Below are 17,956 nucleotides of genomic sequence, written 5' to 3'. Positions count from 1 at the left end.
TCCTTGCCCTCGGTGGGCACACAAGCTGTCAGTTGGGAGCAGGAGCTGCATGCACCCCCATCACCATGCTAACCAGCTCCTGTGCCTTCAGGCATTACAGGCTGCTGTTGGGAAGCAGCACAATAAAACCGGCCGAGTCTGAAGAAAAGAACCCAAGTCCAAGGGTTTAACTGGAAAAGCCAGTGGGAAAAGCTCTGCAGAACTTGAGCACCAGGACACCAACAAAAATGCTGGGAGGGATGAGCAGGGTCCCTGCAACACGCTGCTCAACAGAACGTAACTGCAGTTTACAGCCCCTGGCAGCACAGTAAACCAGCCTAAGAGAGGCAAAAGCCCCTACACTCACTCCCTGCTTCCACCTGCACAGTGCCGACCCATCCCACTGTTTATAGCTGCTGTGCTGGTGAGAACTGGCAGCCAGACAAAGCTTGATCTGCAGCAGTTTGACACAGTGACGTGACACTGCACCCTGATATCCCCAACCAGCATTTATGACATTGATATCCCCAACCAGCATTTAGGACATTGATATCCCCAACCAGCATTTATGACATTGATATCCCCAACCAGCACTTATGACACTGATATCCCCAACCAGCACTTAGGACACCTCTGCTGACATTTCCCACTTCGGGGTGCTGGATCTCATGATTCAACAAAGCGGCCTCACAAACATGTTTACATCTCTTGGCATTGATACCCCACGGCAGCAGAACGCACTGCACAGAACGTAATGGTGTGTAATAATCTTTAGAGAACAAATGTTCCATTAGAAATGAATTTGGAAATTTCTCCCTTAACACTGTAGGAACCTTCAACTCATTTTCTTATAACTATTAAATGAATTTAACCCCATACGTTCGCTATATCCGCTGCAATATTGTGCAAACAAAACCCTTACGAGCTATGGAAGACAGACTTGAGCACAGATTTGGCTTGAGCCTCACAGAGAACCAGTTACGCCCCATGTCCTGAAAAATAAGATTAAAACCATTACACGACAAGCTGCTGCTGCACACTGCCAAGTGTTTCTCCTCGAGCCATTCGCAGTAACTTAATTCACTTCTTTAAAGCTAAAATAAAATGTTAATGCTGACAACAAGCTTAGCGACACACTATTTTCATATCTTAGAGCCCTCACAAGGTTGCCCCAGGGAGCAGCCTGGGAGAGCACCCACCACTCAGCTACTAATGCTGCAGGGACCACCATCGTTTATTAATCAGCTTGGCTCACCTCAAAAAGAGCTGAAATTAAAGAGCAGCCCTTGCTGAGAAATATTCCCAGCTGCTACGAGGCTGCATCCAGCAGAACTGATGTGATGTGGCCACAGGAGCAATACAGGACGCCCAGGTACATCGTGGGTAACTAGGCAAGTGTGGTGGGCCACAGCAAAGAGGCACCTAATACTTTAAGGTTACCATCATCCCTGACCTTCTAGCTAAGGCAAAGTTTTGTGTTTAAATCATAGAATCATAGAATGACCCGGGTTGGAAGGGACCTCAAGGATCATGTATTCCAACCCCCAAATTAAATTCACTGTTGAAGCTGTTTGCTAGGAAACTGGTTGTCAGTTACTGGCAGTGATAGCATGCAGGGTCTCTCGGACACGACTCAGACTTCACCAGGATCCTGCTGGTCTGCTCCCAGAGCTGGGCATGAAACTCCAGAGCAACAGGACAGAGCACAAGGCCAAGGTCAACAAGCGTGCAGGTAGGCACAATGTCCCAGAGTATAAATGCACGCTGGGTTAGATGGGCACAACCAGGCACAGCCAGAAGTGTCTGCGGCCAGCCTCGCAAAGAGCAGAGCCAGCCTTGCTCCCAAAGGATGGCCAGACACCTGCAGAGCAGCACAGGCGAGCAGCAGCACTGAAAGCATGTCCAGCTCACCTGCAAAGACACTGAGCTGCAGGGAAGGCCTCCCCAGAGAGCAGAAGCTCCCTGCTATGGAACTCCATATCCTGGCTCCAGCTCACCTTCACCCAACCTTTCCTATAAGTGCTGTTTCGCCCACACCATCTGACTTCCACTTGCTTATTTGGTATCAGACACCACATCTTTCCCCACGCGTTTCCATCTCCATCTCCTGTCTCACCATCAGCGCACTGGGTTTGGCTTAGCACCATCTGTTTATGCAAGTCACCAAGATGGCCATCGCACAAGCACACGGGGCTTTTCCATGCTGTCATAACTCAGAATTGTTTTGGATAAGTTTCCCTCATCTCATACAGCTAAGCCATATGCAGGCTGGGAATAAACTGAGTTCCCCTGCTGTCCTTTAGACCCAGAGCAGGTGAGGAGTCAGTGCTGCTCAGGGTCAGGACCCCATTTCCTTACTGTTGCTTTCTGATATTTCTCAACAAACTGGAGCAGAGTGGAAGGGCCGCCCAGCCAGAAGGCTACACCCAGCACCTGGCAGCGTATGGAAAAGCCTAACCACAACCTGACCGCAGAGAAACATCCGTTCCTTCCCCTCCACACCCTCTCGCAGACAAAAAGCCATCATTATTTTCAGTGTCAGAGCTCAAGGCAAGTGTCACTGGGCATTCTTCAGAGGAGTGGCTGCTGAGAAGCTGCTGCCTTCAAGGGGAAATCTGTTGCTCGAGTCTGTACAGCACACCAAAGTCATTGTCTTGTTCCACTGATGAAGAAAGAGAAAGGGGTTAACACACCAGCTTAAGTGCAAAGGAGGAAAGCTGAGTTCTCCATGGCCTGTAGCACACGTGGTCTCATGCAGTGACCGCCGCCGTCACACAGCAGAGCTGCCCTCCGCTCCCTGTCAGGAGCTGCAGCCGCCATGAGGCCTCCCCTCGGCCTGCTCTGCTCTGGGCCCACCAGCCCGAGCAGCCTCGGCTCCCCTCACAGCCCTTGTCCTACAGGCCCTTCCCATCTCCACAGCCCTCCTTTGGAGGCTCTCAGATAGCTTTAAGTCCTTCTGACATGCACGCAGAGCTCCAGGCTGGAGTCCATGCACTGCGCCTGCAGGAACTGACCCACACCACCCCAGCCCTGGCTCGAGCCGAGCTCCCAGCATCATCCTCCAGGCATAGGTGTGCCAGAGGAGGGCAATATCAACTGCTGTGTGCATCCAATGAGTGGATTAATTACTTGATTATCGACAGAACTCAGCCCCATAACAAAGCTCGTAAAAATCATCTCTGCTGTGGCCGTTTGCTGCCGCCAGGTCTCAGCTCTGTGTAGGGAAGTTGGCCATCTCCTCACTTCCCCAGCTGCCCGTTTCTGAGCACAGGGCAGCACGTGGAGTGACAAACCCTGCTTCAGGCTGGAGAGAGCTTAACATCTGCACAAAGCTGGAGCACTGAGCACCAGAGGCGGAGGGCACAGTGAGCACAGCGGGCAGGCAAACCACGGCGATGCAGCCCAACCCTCCCCTACATTCAGCCAAGCTTCACATCCCCGCTAACCCAACTGTTCCTGAGCTCATCCCACCCACCTCCTCCAATCTCTCACTGACTCACACAGAACTCAGCCCCAGCAGCCTGTTCATACCTCCAAAAATACACCGAGAGCCCACACAGCACAGCCAGCGTGCAGCACACCCAAGGCCCAGCTGTCCGCAGCTCAGCCAAAGCAGGGCTCACAAAGCACAGGCCCTGATGCAAATACATTCCCCAAATGAGAAAATGTCACCCCCACCCTGAAACAGGAGGGGAGGTGCTGGGAATCCCCTCAGCACGAATATATCCCAGCTCTCAGAGCGAAACGTATACAAGGGCACAAGAACCTTTGTGCAGAGAAGAATAAGGGACACAATGAAGAACTCATATGAGCAATCGCTCGCCCTTCCCATGGAGGGTACTGCTGCCATCAGATCCTCCCGGCGGCCACTGATTCACATCCTCAGAAAGCACCGTTTGTGCAATAAACCACTAACTGCCTTTTTTCCTCTCTCTCTCCAAACAAAAAAGCCAAACACACGCAAAAACCCTCCATGGCAGGAAGCGGGCTGGGGCTGCTGACAAGCACTTCCCACGCACCCCCTGGGCAGTAACTCCACCAAAGCAGTGAGGGAAGGCTCCGGCCATGGGTGACACCTCAGAGCCAGGGAGCTGAGGGCAGCACAAGGCACGAGCTGCAGGCTGCGTGGAGATCACCTCTGCACAGGCAGAGACCTACACAAGCCACCCATCCCCATGGTAAGCCCACCTTCTCTGCTTGACCACCTGCCCAGGATGCTGCAGAGCAACCTGCCTGGGAACAGCTGCTCTTCCTTTGGTTTAAGAGAGAGCGGTCAGCGTAAGCGTTCCGTGTCATTATGAGGTTCTAAACAGCTTTTGCAGAGTTAATCTTCATTATAACTCCCTTGGACAGGCTGCTAAACCCTTAGCAAGCACACTGCTGTGGCCAGGGTCGTATAAATATCCAGACACGCACAGATACCAGCCCGGGGATTAAATTCACCTCCGGATTGTTTTCTTCCCCTCCAAGGAAGACTTGGCAAGCAGGGAAAGCCTGCCTCGTTATTTCAGGAGTTATGTGCTACAGGCTCACAGAGGTGAGAAATCACAGCCTTCCTGCTGCAGAAGCTGGCGCAGGGCTTTCCACAAATAAACCTTCTCAGCATGTTTTTCTGCAAGAGAAGCCAAGCTCCCATCGGCGCTCAGCCCTGCCTAGAGGCAGCCACAGGATCCTTATATTCCCGATTCAACCGACACAGGGATTTTGGTCTGTTTTTTTGCTGATGGCAGAGGTTGTTGGGGTTTTTTTGGAGCAGATTTCAGAGCAAACGCACCATCCTCGCAGGGCAGCCCTGCACACATTGCTAACAGATGGCTCGAGTGGCAGCGCGCATTACAAGTGATGGAGCACCAGCCTCCAGCCTGCTAATGCAGGGAGACTTAAGATGTAATAAACCCACCCAGCACTGGGTTTCCTACTCTCTAAGCACAACAGCACTGTCTCTCTCCCTCCCATTTGTGTTTTCCAGAGATCCCTTTTACAACAAAGCCTCGGCGGGTTCAGAAGGATCAATTCTGGGGCAAACCTGAGCGAAGTTGAAGGCCAAGCAGTCTGAAGAACAAAGAGCTTCAAATGCAACAAATACCATCCCAGACCTCACAGCGCAGAGCTCTGCACTGCAGAAAGCAGCTGGAGGTGAAGGGCTTCCTGCAGGCCGCCTTGAAACGGAGCAGAGCGCCACGCAGAGCTCCGTGCATCCCACCCCATCCCAGGGAAGGAGCACAGCAGCATCCACAGCACCTGCACTCCTCAGGGCACAACCCGCCTTATCAACAAGCTCCCTTCGTGGGCCTCATTCTGAAGAAGAGGACAGGCTGACGCCCGAGGACCTGATGGATATCTGCAGATTAATCATCTGCGGATCCCAGTGGAAAGACAGCTTTAAAACACCCTCCTGCCTCTCCGTTTTGGCAGATGGACAGACATTAATTCCTCATCTCATGCTTTGCCTGCCAAAGTCGTATTAGGGCTCGCACACATGCACAGAGCTCCCTCACCCCAGGCACAATTAATAAATTACATTAGCAGCAGCAACAGGCACATCTGCCCTTGGGAGATGCTGCTCAGCCCTGCCCACGGTCCTTCAGGTCACCACAGTTTGAGAGCAATTCAATGGTACGCTCATCTCTCCTCCCCGCGCTCTGCAGACATGTAGTCAGGAGCCGAGCAAAGGGAAAATAACTGTGAAACCATAGCACCAACTGGCTTATAACTCATTTACCTACACAAGCACTAAGGAAGGGGCCTGAAGTGGCACTGAGCTGCAAGAAGCCACAGGCTTCATATGAGTTCATAAGAACTCATAGGCTTGTGAGTGCCATTCCTGCAGCTGGGCTTACCCTTTTGGCAAGAACAGCAGTTGAAGGGTGAGAAAAAGCAGGCTTATGGAAGAACACCCGCTGCTGAGTTGTTTCCATACACCACTTGCTTACCTTTTTAGGTGTTGGATCTGTACAGATGAAGGCTGTAGGAAGGCTTTTTTAGTCAACGTGCTCCCAAACAAACAACACCCAATTCTGTTACGAAAAGCACTTTTGGAGACCACTCGTAAAAGAGCATTTGATTTCATGCAAGTACCAGCCTGTACTACCCGTGATGTCCCTGTGCACGCTGCCAACACATTATCATATTCATGTGGGGATGCCTGGGAGTCGCAGCACAGGCCATGGGGCTTCTTAGTGAGGATCTGGACTCTCTTCAACCAACCAGCCTGGGAAGCTCGTGCTTTGGAGCAGAACGAGCTCAAGTTCAGCTCTGTGTTACAGCTACTGAGCTGCAAGGCAAGGACTGTTACCCCAGAAATCACCAACACAGAAGATCCCAGCACAGCATGCTGGCAGCTGAGCAACCAAGACCCCCCAGATCCCAACACTCTGCTTCTGTTCATTGCTTCTCAGCTCCCCACTCTGCTTCCAGGTGGGACTTCCATCCACAGACACTTCTGGCAAACTCTCTTCTACCTGCAGACAAGCCTCAGCTCCCTCCCTGCTGCAAACAGCTTTGCAGAACTCATTTCTCTTGATCATTTAACTAGAGGCTTCCTGGCTTTTCTCTCGCTGCAATAATGTGCATCTACCAGACTCGAAGGAGAAAAGAAATATGAAAGCTCTGGCCTGGCAGGAAATGCCAAGATGCATTTTTCAGTCTTTCAGCTCCAGAAATCACCAAATCCTCCCATTGTCTCTCAGCACATCATTCCAGGCACCTTGTTCTGCATGCGTGAGGTTTGACGCCAAAAGGGAACTTCTTACACAACCCATTTCAGCCCTCGCTGCTCACCCACTGCTACTCCATCCATAGGTGACAGTCAAAGACAACCACTGAAAGATCATTTCATCCCCATCTTTGTATTTAGCACAGACTGATGCAAGATGTGATCTTGCCAAGAATTACAGCTTCGATTCTCCTTTATTACTTACAAAGGCTCTGCTTGTTCAGTTCCACCCCTTTGGAAGTGGATGAAGAAAGACTGGAAGAACAATATTTCTAGAACATAGGCTGCTCTCAGTCTTCTCAAAGAAAGGAGTCACACAAGGTTAAAATCACTTCCCTGTACATAGTTTAGGCACCGTGCTAACAATTAACCACTTCTTTCTTTGCAAATCTTGGCCAAGCTGCCCCTACCCCTCCAGGTCCCACCTGCAGGGTGAGATGAAGCAGTGAGATCCAACCTCTCCCAGCATGGCTACAACGCTGGTGCTGCTCCAGCTTTGAGATCCTGTGCAGATGAGACCCGGAGACTCCAGGACCACCAAGAAGAGCCCCCACCCTGGGGACAGTCATGGAGGAAGGCTGGCTGTGCCAGCTCAGTGTGGCCGTTAGTCATCACAAACTAGAGGTCTGGGAAGACTCAGACCTCTGAACCATTTAATCCAGGGAGAATCAGTGTCATTTGCAGCCTTAGCTGGAACACGTCCATATTGAGGACACGGAGCCTGTGTCAACACCGGCCTCCCGCACCACTGCTAATTTTAGTGTTTGTTCCTTAAGGCACGTGCTATGGCCAAAGGGAGCGTGGGGCAGATAGCAGCTCATCGGAGGATGAACACAAGCAAAAGGCCCCACCACAACTGCTGGGTCACAAGTGCATCACAGCTACTACAATACTGAGTAGCGAGTGTCCCGGGAACAGACAAGGCTTTGGGCCCATGTACCTGTCAGAGCAGCAACAATAAATGGGCAGAAATATATGTGTTTTTTTCTTACATGCTGCAGCTCCTGCACGTGGATAATGACATTATCACAGAAAGACCCTAACGACAACTACCAAAAGAAGCGCTGACCTCCCTGCGCTGCTCCTCTGCAGGGAAGGAGCCCGGCCCCACTGCGATGGGTCTGCTCCAGCAGCACTGCCCTCACCATGGCACCATTCCCTGCAGGAATCCAGCCCCAGATCTTCCAAGGAGGACAAAGCCCACGAGGTGAGCTGTGCTGGCCTCCCATGGCTGCGATGCCCACCCCTTTGAGGATGCGATGGGACACATCCACCCCTTTGAGGATGCAATGGGACATATCCACCAGCACGGCTCCTCTGCGCCAGGCCTGGCACCTGCATCACAGCAGCTCTTCCCTTTCGAAGGTTAAAGCTGTTTATTGAAAGGATTAGGAGGGAGGAGACGGTCAGCGAGGAGGAAGCGGAGGAGAAACCGCGCGCAATTGTCACGTAGTCGCTCCACTGTGACAATCAGCGCCCTGACATCTCGTTGGCGCAGCCCGTGGGAACAACCCGCGGAGGCCGAGAGGCCTCATGGCAGCACACAGAGCCCCCGGGCAGCACACTGAGCCCCTCCCAAGGCACCGAGGGGCAGCACAGAGCTCTGCTCCCTGTGACAGGGCTGGGACAAGGCCTGAGGGACAGCACGGAGCTGCGGCAGGGGAGGGTTGGCTGGGTTAGGGAGAAGAGGGTGGTGGGACGCTGCTGTCTGCCATAGGGTGTGGGTGATGCGCAGCCAGGAGTGGGACTCAGGGATCCTGGGGGGATCTCTGTGAATTGTTGTTTATAATGACTCTACCAACCCAACTCATAGGAAAAGAGGTCATGCAAATGCCCATAACCTGTCAGCACCAGAGCCCAAGGTTTCGCTCTCAGCCCACAGAGATGATTTAAAGCCTAATCGGCTGCTCCATACAACCCCAGCGTGACCACAAACCAGGCTAACAATCTGGGAGATGTACGGAGGCTTTGTGCTGGCCTCCCACCATGGAGGAATTGGCACCAGCAGCAGGCAGGGCAAAGATCTCCTCTCTGCAAGAGCCTGAAGTTAGATCTGGGCTACGGCCTCATCCAAAACGCTGCCTTGGGATACAGCCCACAAAGCACGATGTGGGGACAAGCACTGCTGGAGCAAGCAGAAAGCTGAGCAGTGAGGCTTCAGCTCTGCAGCACGGCCAGCTGTTCTGAAAACAACAGTTCTGCTATTTCACTACGTTTTCTCTCATTTCAAGCAAATGGGGTCTTAAGAACAAGACATGTCAACACAAAACCCCAAGAGGGATTTCTGTATCACTGTGGAGAAGAACAGTTTACGTGCTTGACGCAGCAGATTAACACACCCGAATAAGAACTAATGAGCAAGGCTGTCCCAGCTAAACTGCGTGATTTAGGCAACATCAGAGCTGCCCTTAAAGCAAGACAAAGCATTAATTGGTGTGTGCTCATTTTGCCTTTGCAGCAACAAGTTCAGCTGAGGACATTCAGTGGTGGGAGCAGGTCACGAAGCCAGCTGGGCAAGCAGGCACCAGCATGACTGGCCAGAAGTGCTGGGAGGGCTGTGCCCAACTGCCTGACCAGAGCCTCTGAGCAACGGGGAATTCGCCTCCAGACTGCAGGGGCTCCATCAGATACTGGGCCAGCTCATTAGCTGAGCGCTGCTTCTGCACTGACATCGGCTTATCGGCCAAGACGGCGAGAAAGCTTTGCAAACACACAACGGGTTTGAGGCATTAGCTGAATTCAGCTGTTAAGGCACGAGAGAGGAGACGTGTTCTGGGAGGCGAAGGATGACCCAGGAATTAATCTGTCCTCCAAAGGGTGACAGAATCTAGGAGGTGGGGTTACATCTGAGCAGTTTTACATGGCCTCATTGCTCACCACCTATCAGCCCATCTTATCTGCATGGCTTCTTTAACCTGAATCATCCTCGGTGAACAAACGAGCCCTGCCCAAAGGCAGCTCTAGCACTGCTGCAGAAGGACCAGCTGTACTGCAGGCATGCCAGAAGGCATCCACAACACCAGGCCCTCGATGGCACCATTCCCTGAGCTGTACAGAACCAACCTCTGCTTTGAGATACAGTATTCAGTGCTCCAAGAAAAGGAGGGAGAAATCCAACCAACTGAGGGAACTGGTAATGAGGGACTTGGGAGAAAAAAAGAAAAGGAAAATGAAAAGAAAGAAGAAACAATTTGGGTTAGTAACAGCCAGTACCTTCTGGCCAATGAACCGTGGCTGAAGCAATGAAGCTTGCTATTCCCAAAGCACACACAAATAAAGGTGTTTCAAAAGGTTCTCGAACCCTGTTGTGGATCACTTAGCACAGCCCCGGGGAATACACTTCGGGTACTACTGACTTCGGGGACAAAGGAGTGCAGATCTTACAGGAAAAAGCTGTTAGAACTCACTGCAAAAGGAAAAAACCACCCAGAAGAAACAGCTCCTCAAGAATTCGAGAGTTAAAAGGAAGCCAATGAAAAGCACAAACAAGAGAAGGCACAAAGCTAATTCCAACATGACTTTACTGGTTCTATAAATGCATTAATGAAGGCAAACAAAGCGTAGCTCTGTTAATCAGCAGGAAGGAGAACAGAGAACATAACAAGACGCCCTACTCAAAGCCTTCTTTGCTTTGTACTTAAGCACTCAAGGATGACTTTCATCAAGCACTGATCTCTTAAACCTTTAAATCTCTATTTTCCAATCTGTTCCCTGCTTGGGTCCCCTGCTGAAAGTGCTTTCCTAAAGTTAACTATGGAGGGATCTTTGTTAACCCTCAGTCCGTCTCCGTAAGATAAAGGGGAAAGATTTGTCACCATGGCTTCGTGGAGGTAGAACCACACATCGTGCTGGGGCACACCATGCTCAGACAGGCTGCTCACATTAATGGCAATGTTTTATCACTGACCTTTATGAATCCCTATTTATGACCACAGCTGCTCACCTTTACATCTCATTGAAAAGCAGATAGCAAGTCATCCTCCAGAATAGAATAGAAAACACGAGGGAAGCAGCACCTCTAAGATCGCACAACATGCAGAACAGCACCCTGGGGCTGTTAAGGATAACTCTCCTCACTCCAGCAAGGAAAAAGGGCTGGGGAAAGACGCCAGCATTTGGGATTTAGGGCTTTGACTGAGGTGCTGCCAACAGGCAGAGGGATGACTCAGCCTTCCAGAAACAGAAGTGGTGAAGGAAAAAGGACAGCACAAAAGATAATCAGATGCACGCCTGAGTCACTGAGAAGATAAGGATGGAGAAAAACAGAAGAGCAATGGAAAGGGTGAGATCAATTAAAAACGAATGAAGTCTTCTTTTGAGATCCTCTAACAAAGAGCAGAAGCAGGGGAGGAGTTGAAGAGAGCGAGTGATGTTTCCTTCATCATTAATTCCTCCTGGAGCAGGAGATAAGCCAACAGAACGGGGACAGGCAGAAGCCAAGAACCAGCTGAGGAACCGGGGCTCTGTGTTTTGCCCTAAGAAATCCAGCATGCCAGAAAAGCAACCAGGAAACCAGGCATGGGACGGCCCACCCAAAGCACCATGAGATCTGCTGCAGCACAAGGAGAGAACACTGCTCCCCAATCTGCTGCTGAAGCCCCAGCTGGTGGCTGCTCACCATGCCCGTTGCAGTAGTAGATCCATTTCTCCCTGTTCTGCGTGGGGGTGGTGGATTTTTTCATAATAGCTTTCTCCACAATGGCACTGGGATCTTGCCTCGGTCCCTTCTTCAGAGTCCGTGAGCTCTTCCTGACGCTGCAGACAACGATGACCACCAGGACCAGCAGCAGGAAGAGGACGATCATCCAGGGCAAGTGTTCATTGATATCGAAGTGCTGGTGGACGCTGGGCGGCCCTCTCCTGGGTGGCCTGTAGGGGATGCTGGACTTCTCACCCCCGGCCATCTCCTGCGCCGGCTGCTTGCCCATTGCTTGGCTGCTGTGCTTGTGCCGGTAGCTCTGTGCCTGGCCAGCGGTGCCGGCGCTGGAGAGGCTCCCAGGGGCACCAGCCGTGCTGTTGGCAGAGGTGTCGTTGTAGTCAGCTGCTGGCTCTGCCGTGCCATTGGAAACACGCGGCACCGGAGAGGAGCTGAGATCAAAAACTGAAGAGTTCAGACCTGCAAGAGAAAAGGAGCGGTCAGTGTCACAGCTCTTCGGGCAATAGAACATCACGTCTTGGACCTCTCTGGACACTGGCCTGTAGACCAAAACCCAACGAGAGGCAATGAGAAAGGGAAGAGGTGAAATGAAAGTTCAGGTCTATGACAGACAGCTACGTTACAGAGTTGGGTTCCACACCAAGTTGCCCCTTGCTGGTTAACACCAGCGGCAGCTCTTTCACAAAGCTGAGCGATGCTCTGAGTCGCTTCGTGTTTGATCCCAATTCGGTATTTCTTGGAAGATCTGCACCTTGGAGGCAGCTGGCTTTCCCTTCCTAGCTTATGAACGATACCTTTAAGCATGGGAAACTTGGTGCTTGGGCTGGAAACACAACAGAATGCAGAGGCTCACACTATCTCTCCATTAATCTAAAGAAGCACAAATGTCTCCATGCTTTAAGCAGGCACGGGTGCTTCAACGTCCAAACAGGTTTCTGAAGGGACAGAAACAACCCAACTTCTGAGAGCTTCTTTCCCACCTTTATGGAGCTTCCTTACCAACACGCAGCTCCCACATCCCAGCCCGTCTGATGAGAAGAGCTGCTGCAGCAAAAACAAGAGCCTGCTCTGGAAACTTGGCTCTTAAAAATCACGTCTCATCCCAGCTGAGCCAAAGCGTGGGTGTAGCCATCTGCAACGTGATTTCTGCCTCTGACTCGGTTACCCACAACACTCTGACCAGTGTACAAACAGGGAAACCACTGACTTCTATCTAATTGTCTACAGCTGATATCAAAGTTCAGGGAACCCTCCCTTCCTCTCCCAGTGACGCACCGACATCAAACTGAGCTTTGAGTCCTAACAAGTGAGCAGTCATGGCACCTTCCACTGTCAACACTTCCTCGGGTGTAAAGGGCACCAAAAGTTGCATTTTGTTGTCGACGTGCAACATTTCAGACACCATAAGATGTGCTGAGCATCACCTCAAGAAGAGCCCTACAGCACCTCTACAGCCAGTCATGGCTACAGCAGCTCTGCTGAACACAGCACGCTGCCTTGGGGTCTCTGGGTCACCTATCTGTGCACAGACAAGATGAAGACTACAGGGATCCGGCACTTCTGATTAAGCGAGAGAATGGGGAATTCAAGTCAGTTTGCCCCATCAGTGGTAAGGAATGGAAGTCCCACTGGTTAAAGAAGTTAATAAGCACAGCCCAGGTTCCTAGAGCCCTGTTCTGGCAGCAGTTCCCATTCAAGCCAATGCAGTGGCACAACGCAGGGTAAAAGGGAAGGCATAGGCACAGAAGCAACAAACCCAGCAGGAAACCAGTCCGGTGGAGAGAAGCTTCCCTCTCCTTGCTGGGGTTTCTCTGCTGCACTCGCTCTCTGCTCACGTTTGCCACAAACACAAAGACCTGCGCCAGCACAACACACAGATGGGAACAGCAGCTGGGAACACGCTGTCCTTTTAATCCAAAGAGCAGGACAGCCAGAAGTTCGGTCATCAGCAAAGGCTCGGGGAAAACATTATTAAACGTAGTTTAACACGAGCAATGGTAATCTGATGTACTCCACAGCCGCGTTCTGGCCAAAAAGCAAAAGCAACACCCACACTGTGGATCAGGTTGCCCTTCAACAGCCTAAAAACAACGGTGACCGAGGCAGGAACGCCGCCCCGTGAGCAACAACACAGCTGTATCTCACTGGGGACTTTACCTTTGGGAAGGGAAGAGGTTGGCGGAGCTTCGTAGGTCTCTCCATCCGCTTCTGCATTCGACGAAGTCAAAGACGTGTTTGGAAGAGATGCCGGGGAGCCGCACACGTTGTCGCTCTCCTTCGTCCCCGGCTTCACGACCACCATGTTTTTCCCAAAGCAGTCAGTGTAGGTTTTGCACTTCATCACACTGGAAGGCACATCAGAAAAGGTTCCCCGCGGGCACGGCTTGCACCTCACGTCTTCGGTCTCGGTTCCTTTCTTGCGGACGCCCCAGCCGACCGGGCACACCGTGTAAGGGACGCAGGTATCGTTGATCTGAAACGTACCCGACAGGCAGGTGCACTCACGGTCGGTCAAGGCAGTGCAATGAGTTTTCTCGATCATTGGCAGTTCGCAGGGTTTTCTGCATGGGTGGCACCGCTCTATGCCGTTCTCGTGCTTAGTAAAGGTCCCATCCGGACAAGGGCTGCACTCTCTTAAGGTGCTCTTGGTGCAGTGCTTGGACACGTAGGTTCCCGCGGGGCATTTGTCGCAGACCAGCTCCTGGTTGGCGGCGCGGTCCAGGTGGAGGTACTTGCCAGCAGGGAGGCTCACGGCGCTCTGCTCCGAGGTCAGCTTGGGCTGAGCAACAGCGGTGCCAAGGAACACGAGCAACTGAAAGACAGGTGTCAAACATCAGAGCAGCACGCGGACGGAGCCCTCGGCCAAATACCTTCAACACCCCGAGTAGGACCACGGGGGATGTCCCAGTGAGTCTGCAGGGCAGGTCCTGCACCACGTCAGGGCGGGATGCTGGAGCGCGTTCTGGCTGCTCCACTGGCACCCAGACACAGAGCTGGTTACTGGGGCATTGCAAACCAGCTACAACTCCTTAAACCCGATACCACGCTTCTCAGAGAGACTGTGCATCATTTACACTGCAGGCTGCCAGGGCAGCGAGCGCTGCCAACCCAGCAAACAGCCCGTCCTGAGAGCGCCCAGACCAGCTCCGCATTTCAAGGCTGAGAGGGCCCCGCAGGAGCCAGGAAAGCAGCACCCATGCAGGTGGCAGCACTGACCCATGAAACTGCCTTCCTCTGAGCATTAGGCAGCACTTGTTCAAACATCTGCCTTTTTAAAGAACACAAAACAGGTCCAAACCTGGGCTGGCACATGACTTCTCAGCCCTCCTACCCTGGCACAACCCACACGCCTCTGTGCGAGCAGCACGGCCCTCGGGGGCTCTGCTTCAAGCCTCCACCTTAGCCACAGAATGGCTGGGGTTGGAACGGACCTCAAAGCTCAGTTCCGTCCCCTGCTGTGGTTCAGGCAGCAGCTGAGGCCGTGTGGAACCAGCAGCCTGGCCTGGAGCACCTCCAGGGACTGACACCCACATCTGCCCTGGGCAGCCTGTGCCAGGGCCTCACCGCTCGAAACCAGCCTTAATTGCAACAGGAAAAGACAAAATGACACTGTTCTTCAGCTCTCGTAGGGCTCTGCTGTAACTTAGTTCCTCATTGCATCAGATACAGGGAAGAGGTGTCGAGTTCTGGACACCCAACGCAGCCAGCTGGGCTCACCACTACCTACATCCAGCCCCACCGTCTGACTCCCTCAGCACCAACAGGCTGCTCCATCCCCAAGGGACCAGCAGGAACTCTGCTTCTTCCAGGAGAGCTCTGCACTGCACACACAGCACCAGCAATGCCCGCAGAAGCAACAGAGAACAAAAGGCAGCTCCAGAGCAGCTGCCCCAGCCTTATTACTCAGCACACAAAGCAGCTGGAGATGCATTTCTAAGCAGCAGCAGGCTGAGCTCAGAGGGAAAGAGGAACGAGTTAATGGTACCTTGGATTTCCAAGGGTGATTTCTTACCCTGAGGGCAGACAGACCACAGACCCTAAGGCTTGTCAGAGGAACAGCCACAGCCATCAATCACCTTGCTGGGCTGCACAGGACCGTGCTGTTGCTCTGCTCCATAGCCGGGGCTATCAGCCAGCAGGAATACATTAAACAAGAGCCTCCACCAACATGACTCTGCAGAACACATGGCAGCAGGGCTGCAAGCCGCGCCGCGTCATTTTTGGTGCAGTCTCCCTCTTCCTGGAAAACACCGAGCCCAGCAGGGCCGTTCTGTTCCACCTGCTAAATAATGCATGGCCCTACAGGACGCTTCGGGTCTGCCTTATCTTCCCGAGGCAGCAATCACAGAGGCGGCGGCAGACAGGCCTGCAGGAGCTGACAAGGAGCCTGCAGTGTCCGGGCCAATTACAGCACCTGGAATTAAAACAAAGAGCCAGGCTGCTGTGGAGGCACTGCCGGCTCCCACCGTGCCTCCCCAGGATCCGATTGCACAAAGCACTACAGGAACCTGCCACCCCGAGCTCCCTGAGCAGCGCTGACCCAGCAAACCAGATGCAGCAGGATCCGGCTCGCAGGGCTTGCTGCTGCCCTGTGCGGGGACACCAGCCATCACCCTGCGCTGGGCCAGCAGCTCCGGGGCACAGGCATCTCCACATCATCACAGCAGGGGAAGGATCGGCTGCACCGAGCAACTGTGCAGCTTTCATGTGGAACGGCGCTGCTGCTCCCTACAAACAAGCACTGCTGAGAGCTGGAGGCTGGCACTGCTTGTGGCTCTGACAGCAGGGGGACATGGGCAGCAGCAGCAGGGGGACATGGGCAGCAGCAGCAGGGGGATGTCTGCCAGCCATGGCCACCATCCTCAGCGACTGCTCCTGGGGATGATGCACACAGCTTTGGAGGCAGGAGCAGCAGGAGAAGGAAGGAAGCCCTGCCTGCCATCAGACTCTGGTTCATTGCTCCAATACCAGAGAAAGAGCACACAGTAACACAGCACACAGTAACACAGCCCGCAGTGCAGCTCTTCGTGCACAAGCGGCTCTGAACACCCAGCCCAAAGGCTCCCAGGTCGCACACAGCTCAGCACACACATCGCTGCCCTCCCGTCCCAACCCATTGCAATGCCTGGAGGGCTCCCATGGGAAGCCGCCAGCCCTGGAGCCAGCAGCCGATGCAGGCACGACCCACCTTACAAGCAGGAGCCGGATGAGTCAGTCCTACCGCTGTCAGCGCAGCACTGCTGTCATCCAGCTCAGTGACTGCACGTTGCATCCACACATCCCGACCAGCAGCGTGAACTCAATAGTCAGAACAGACCCAAGAGCGAGTACACGGGGGTACAAGGCTGCCCCATCCCTGCAGGCACCCGAGGCCACGGACGGGCCTGAGCTGGGGCTGGCCCTGAAGGGCCACGATATCATCGGCTGCTCGCTGATCACCGGGGAGCATTTCGGAGCGATACCAGCGAGGTTCCCTGCAGCAGCTGAAGCAGCTCAGCCCACCCTGCGGCCCGGCTCCTCCTCACCCAAAGCCCCGCACAGCCGTGACCGCAGGAGCCGACGCGCTGCCGGTTACACAACCCCGCCGCAGCGCCGATGGCCGCCCCTCCCCAGCAGGAGCCCCCAGCACGGTGGGATTTTGCCTGATCCGGGCGGTGAAGCCCCGAGATAACAGACCGTGGGGGCGGGAGGGGAGGCAGCAAATGAAGCAGCGATAACATTAAATAACGGGAACGGGAGTGCGGGCGCATCCCGGGGAGCTGCTACGGAAGGAGATGCGGCCCCGCAGGGGGGGAGCGGGACCCCAACACAACCCCAGCCTCAACCTCAGCCCCAACCACAACCCCAACACAACACAACACAGCCCCATCCCCGCCGGCAGCACTCACCGTGAGGACGGCGGCCAGCACGGCAGCCCCCATGTTGGCCGGGGCCGCCGCTCCGCAGCGAGCGGGGCGCTGCCCGGTCAGCGGCGTCCGTCCTTCATACGGCGTTGCACCGGCGACGCGGGGCCGGCGGCGGCGGCGGCTGCCCGCGGCGGCGGGAGCCCATGGCCGGGCCGGGGTTGGCCCTGCCGCCCGCCGCTCCCACCTGCCTCAGGCGCCGCCGGCTGCGCGCGGGGCGGGGGCGGCGCACGTGGGGCGGCGCGGAGGGGGCGGGGCCGACAGTGTGACGTCACTGCCGCGCGGGAGAAGAGAAGCGCGCCCCCTGGCGGCCGGGACGGGAACAGCGCCAGAAACAACGAGGAAAGGAGACGGGGAGCGTCCAAACAGCAACTGGGTGCGAGCAGAGCTCCGGCCTGATCCAAGGAGCATGCAGGGCAAACAACAGGCTCCTCTCCCAGCCCAAGTGCACCTCGTGGCCCTGTGCGGCCTGCAGCCTCATCCCGGAAGGTGCTGTGACCTCATGGGGTGGTGACGTCATGGCGGTGCTGAGCTCAGGGTGCAGTGCAGCCCAGGATGAAGGGCAGGGTGCCCAGAGCTGATAGTAAGAGCAATGATTGGCCCAGCACAGGAAGGACGTGGAGCTGCTGGAGGGGGCCCAGGGCAGGCACTGAGATGGGCAGAGGCTGGAGCAGCTCTGATATGAGCAAAGGTTGGGGAAAT

The 17,956-nt window shown here is 54.1% G+C and overlaps 1 protein-coding gene across 2 annotated transcripts in view; it reads right to left on the bottom strand.

Annotated features, from left to right (window-relative positions):
• Positions 1-17,440, bottom strand: part of TNFRSF21 (TNF receptor superfamily member 21) — a 31,600-nt gene extending 14,160 nt beyond the window's left edge. The window contains exons 1-3 of one of the 2 annotated variants that reach the window (XM_072332534.1): positions 17,240-17,440; positions 13,509-14,163; positions 11,313-11,810 (exon numbers count right to left, since the gene is read on the bottom strand). In XM_072332534.1, coding sequence (XP_072188635.1) covers positions 11,313-11,810; positions 13,509-14,163; positions 17,240-17,272 — 1,186 coding nt within the window. In that variant the 5' untranslated portion in view covers positions 17,273-17,440. Of the gene's footprint in view, positions 1-11,312; positions 11,811-13,508; positions 14,164-16,539; positions 16,857-17,239 lie in introns of those variants that run through there. The other variant, XM_072332533.1, reaches the window with a different exon arrangement.
• Between the last annotated feature and the right edge of the window lie 516 nt (positions 17,441-17,956).

Source organism: Excalfactoria chinensis, chromosome 3 (assembly GCF_039878825.1).
Source record: "Excalfactoria chinensis isolate bCotChi1 chromosome 3, bCotChi1.hap2, whole genome shotgun sequence".
Classification (NCBI taxonomy): Eukaryota; Metazoa; Chordata; class Aves; order Galliformes; family Phasianidae; genus Excalfactoria; species Excalfactoria chinensis.
Note: the sequence above shows the minus strand (reverse complement) of the source record. Positions and strands in the feature narration are given on the sequence as shown.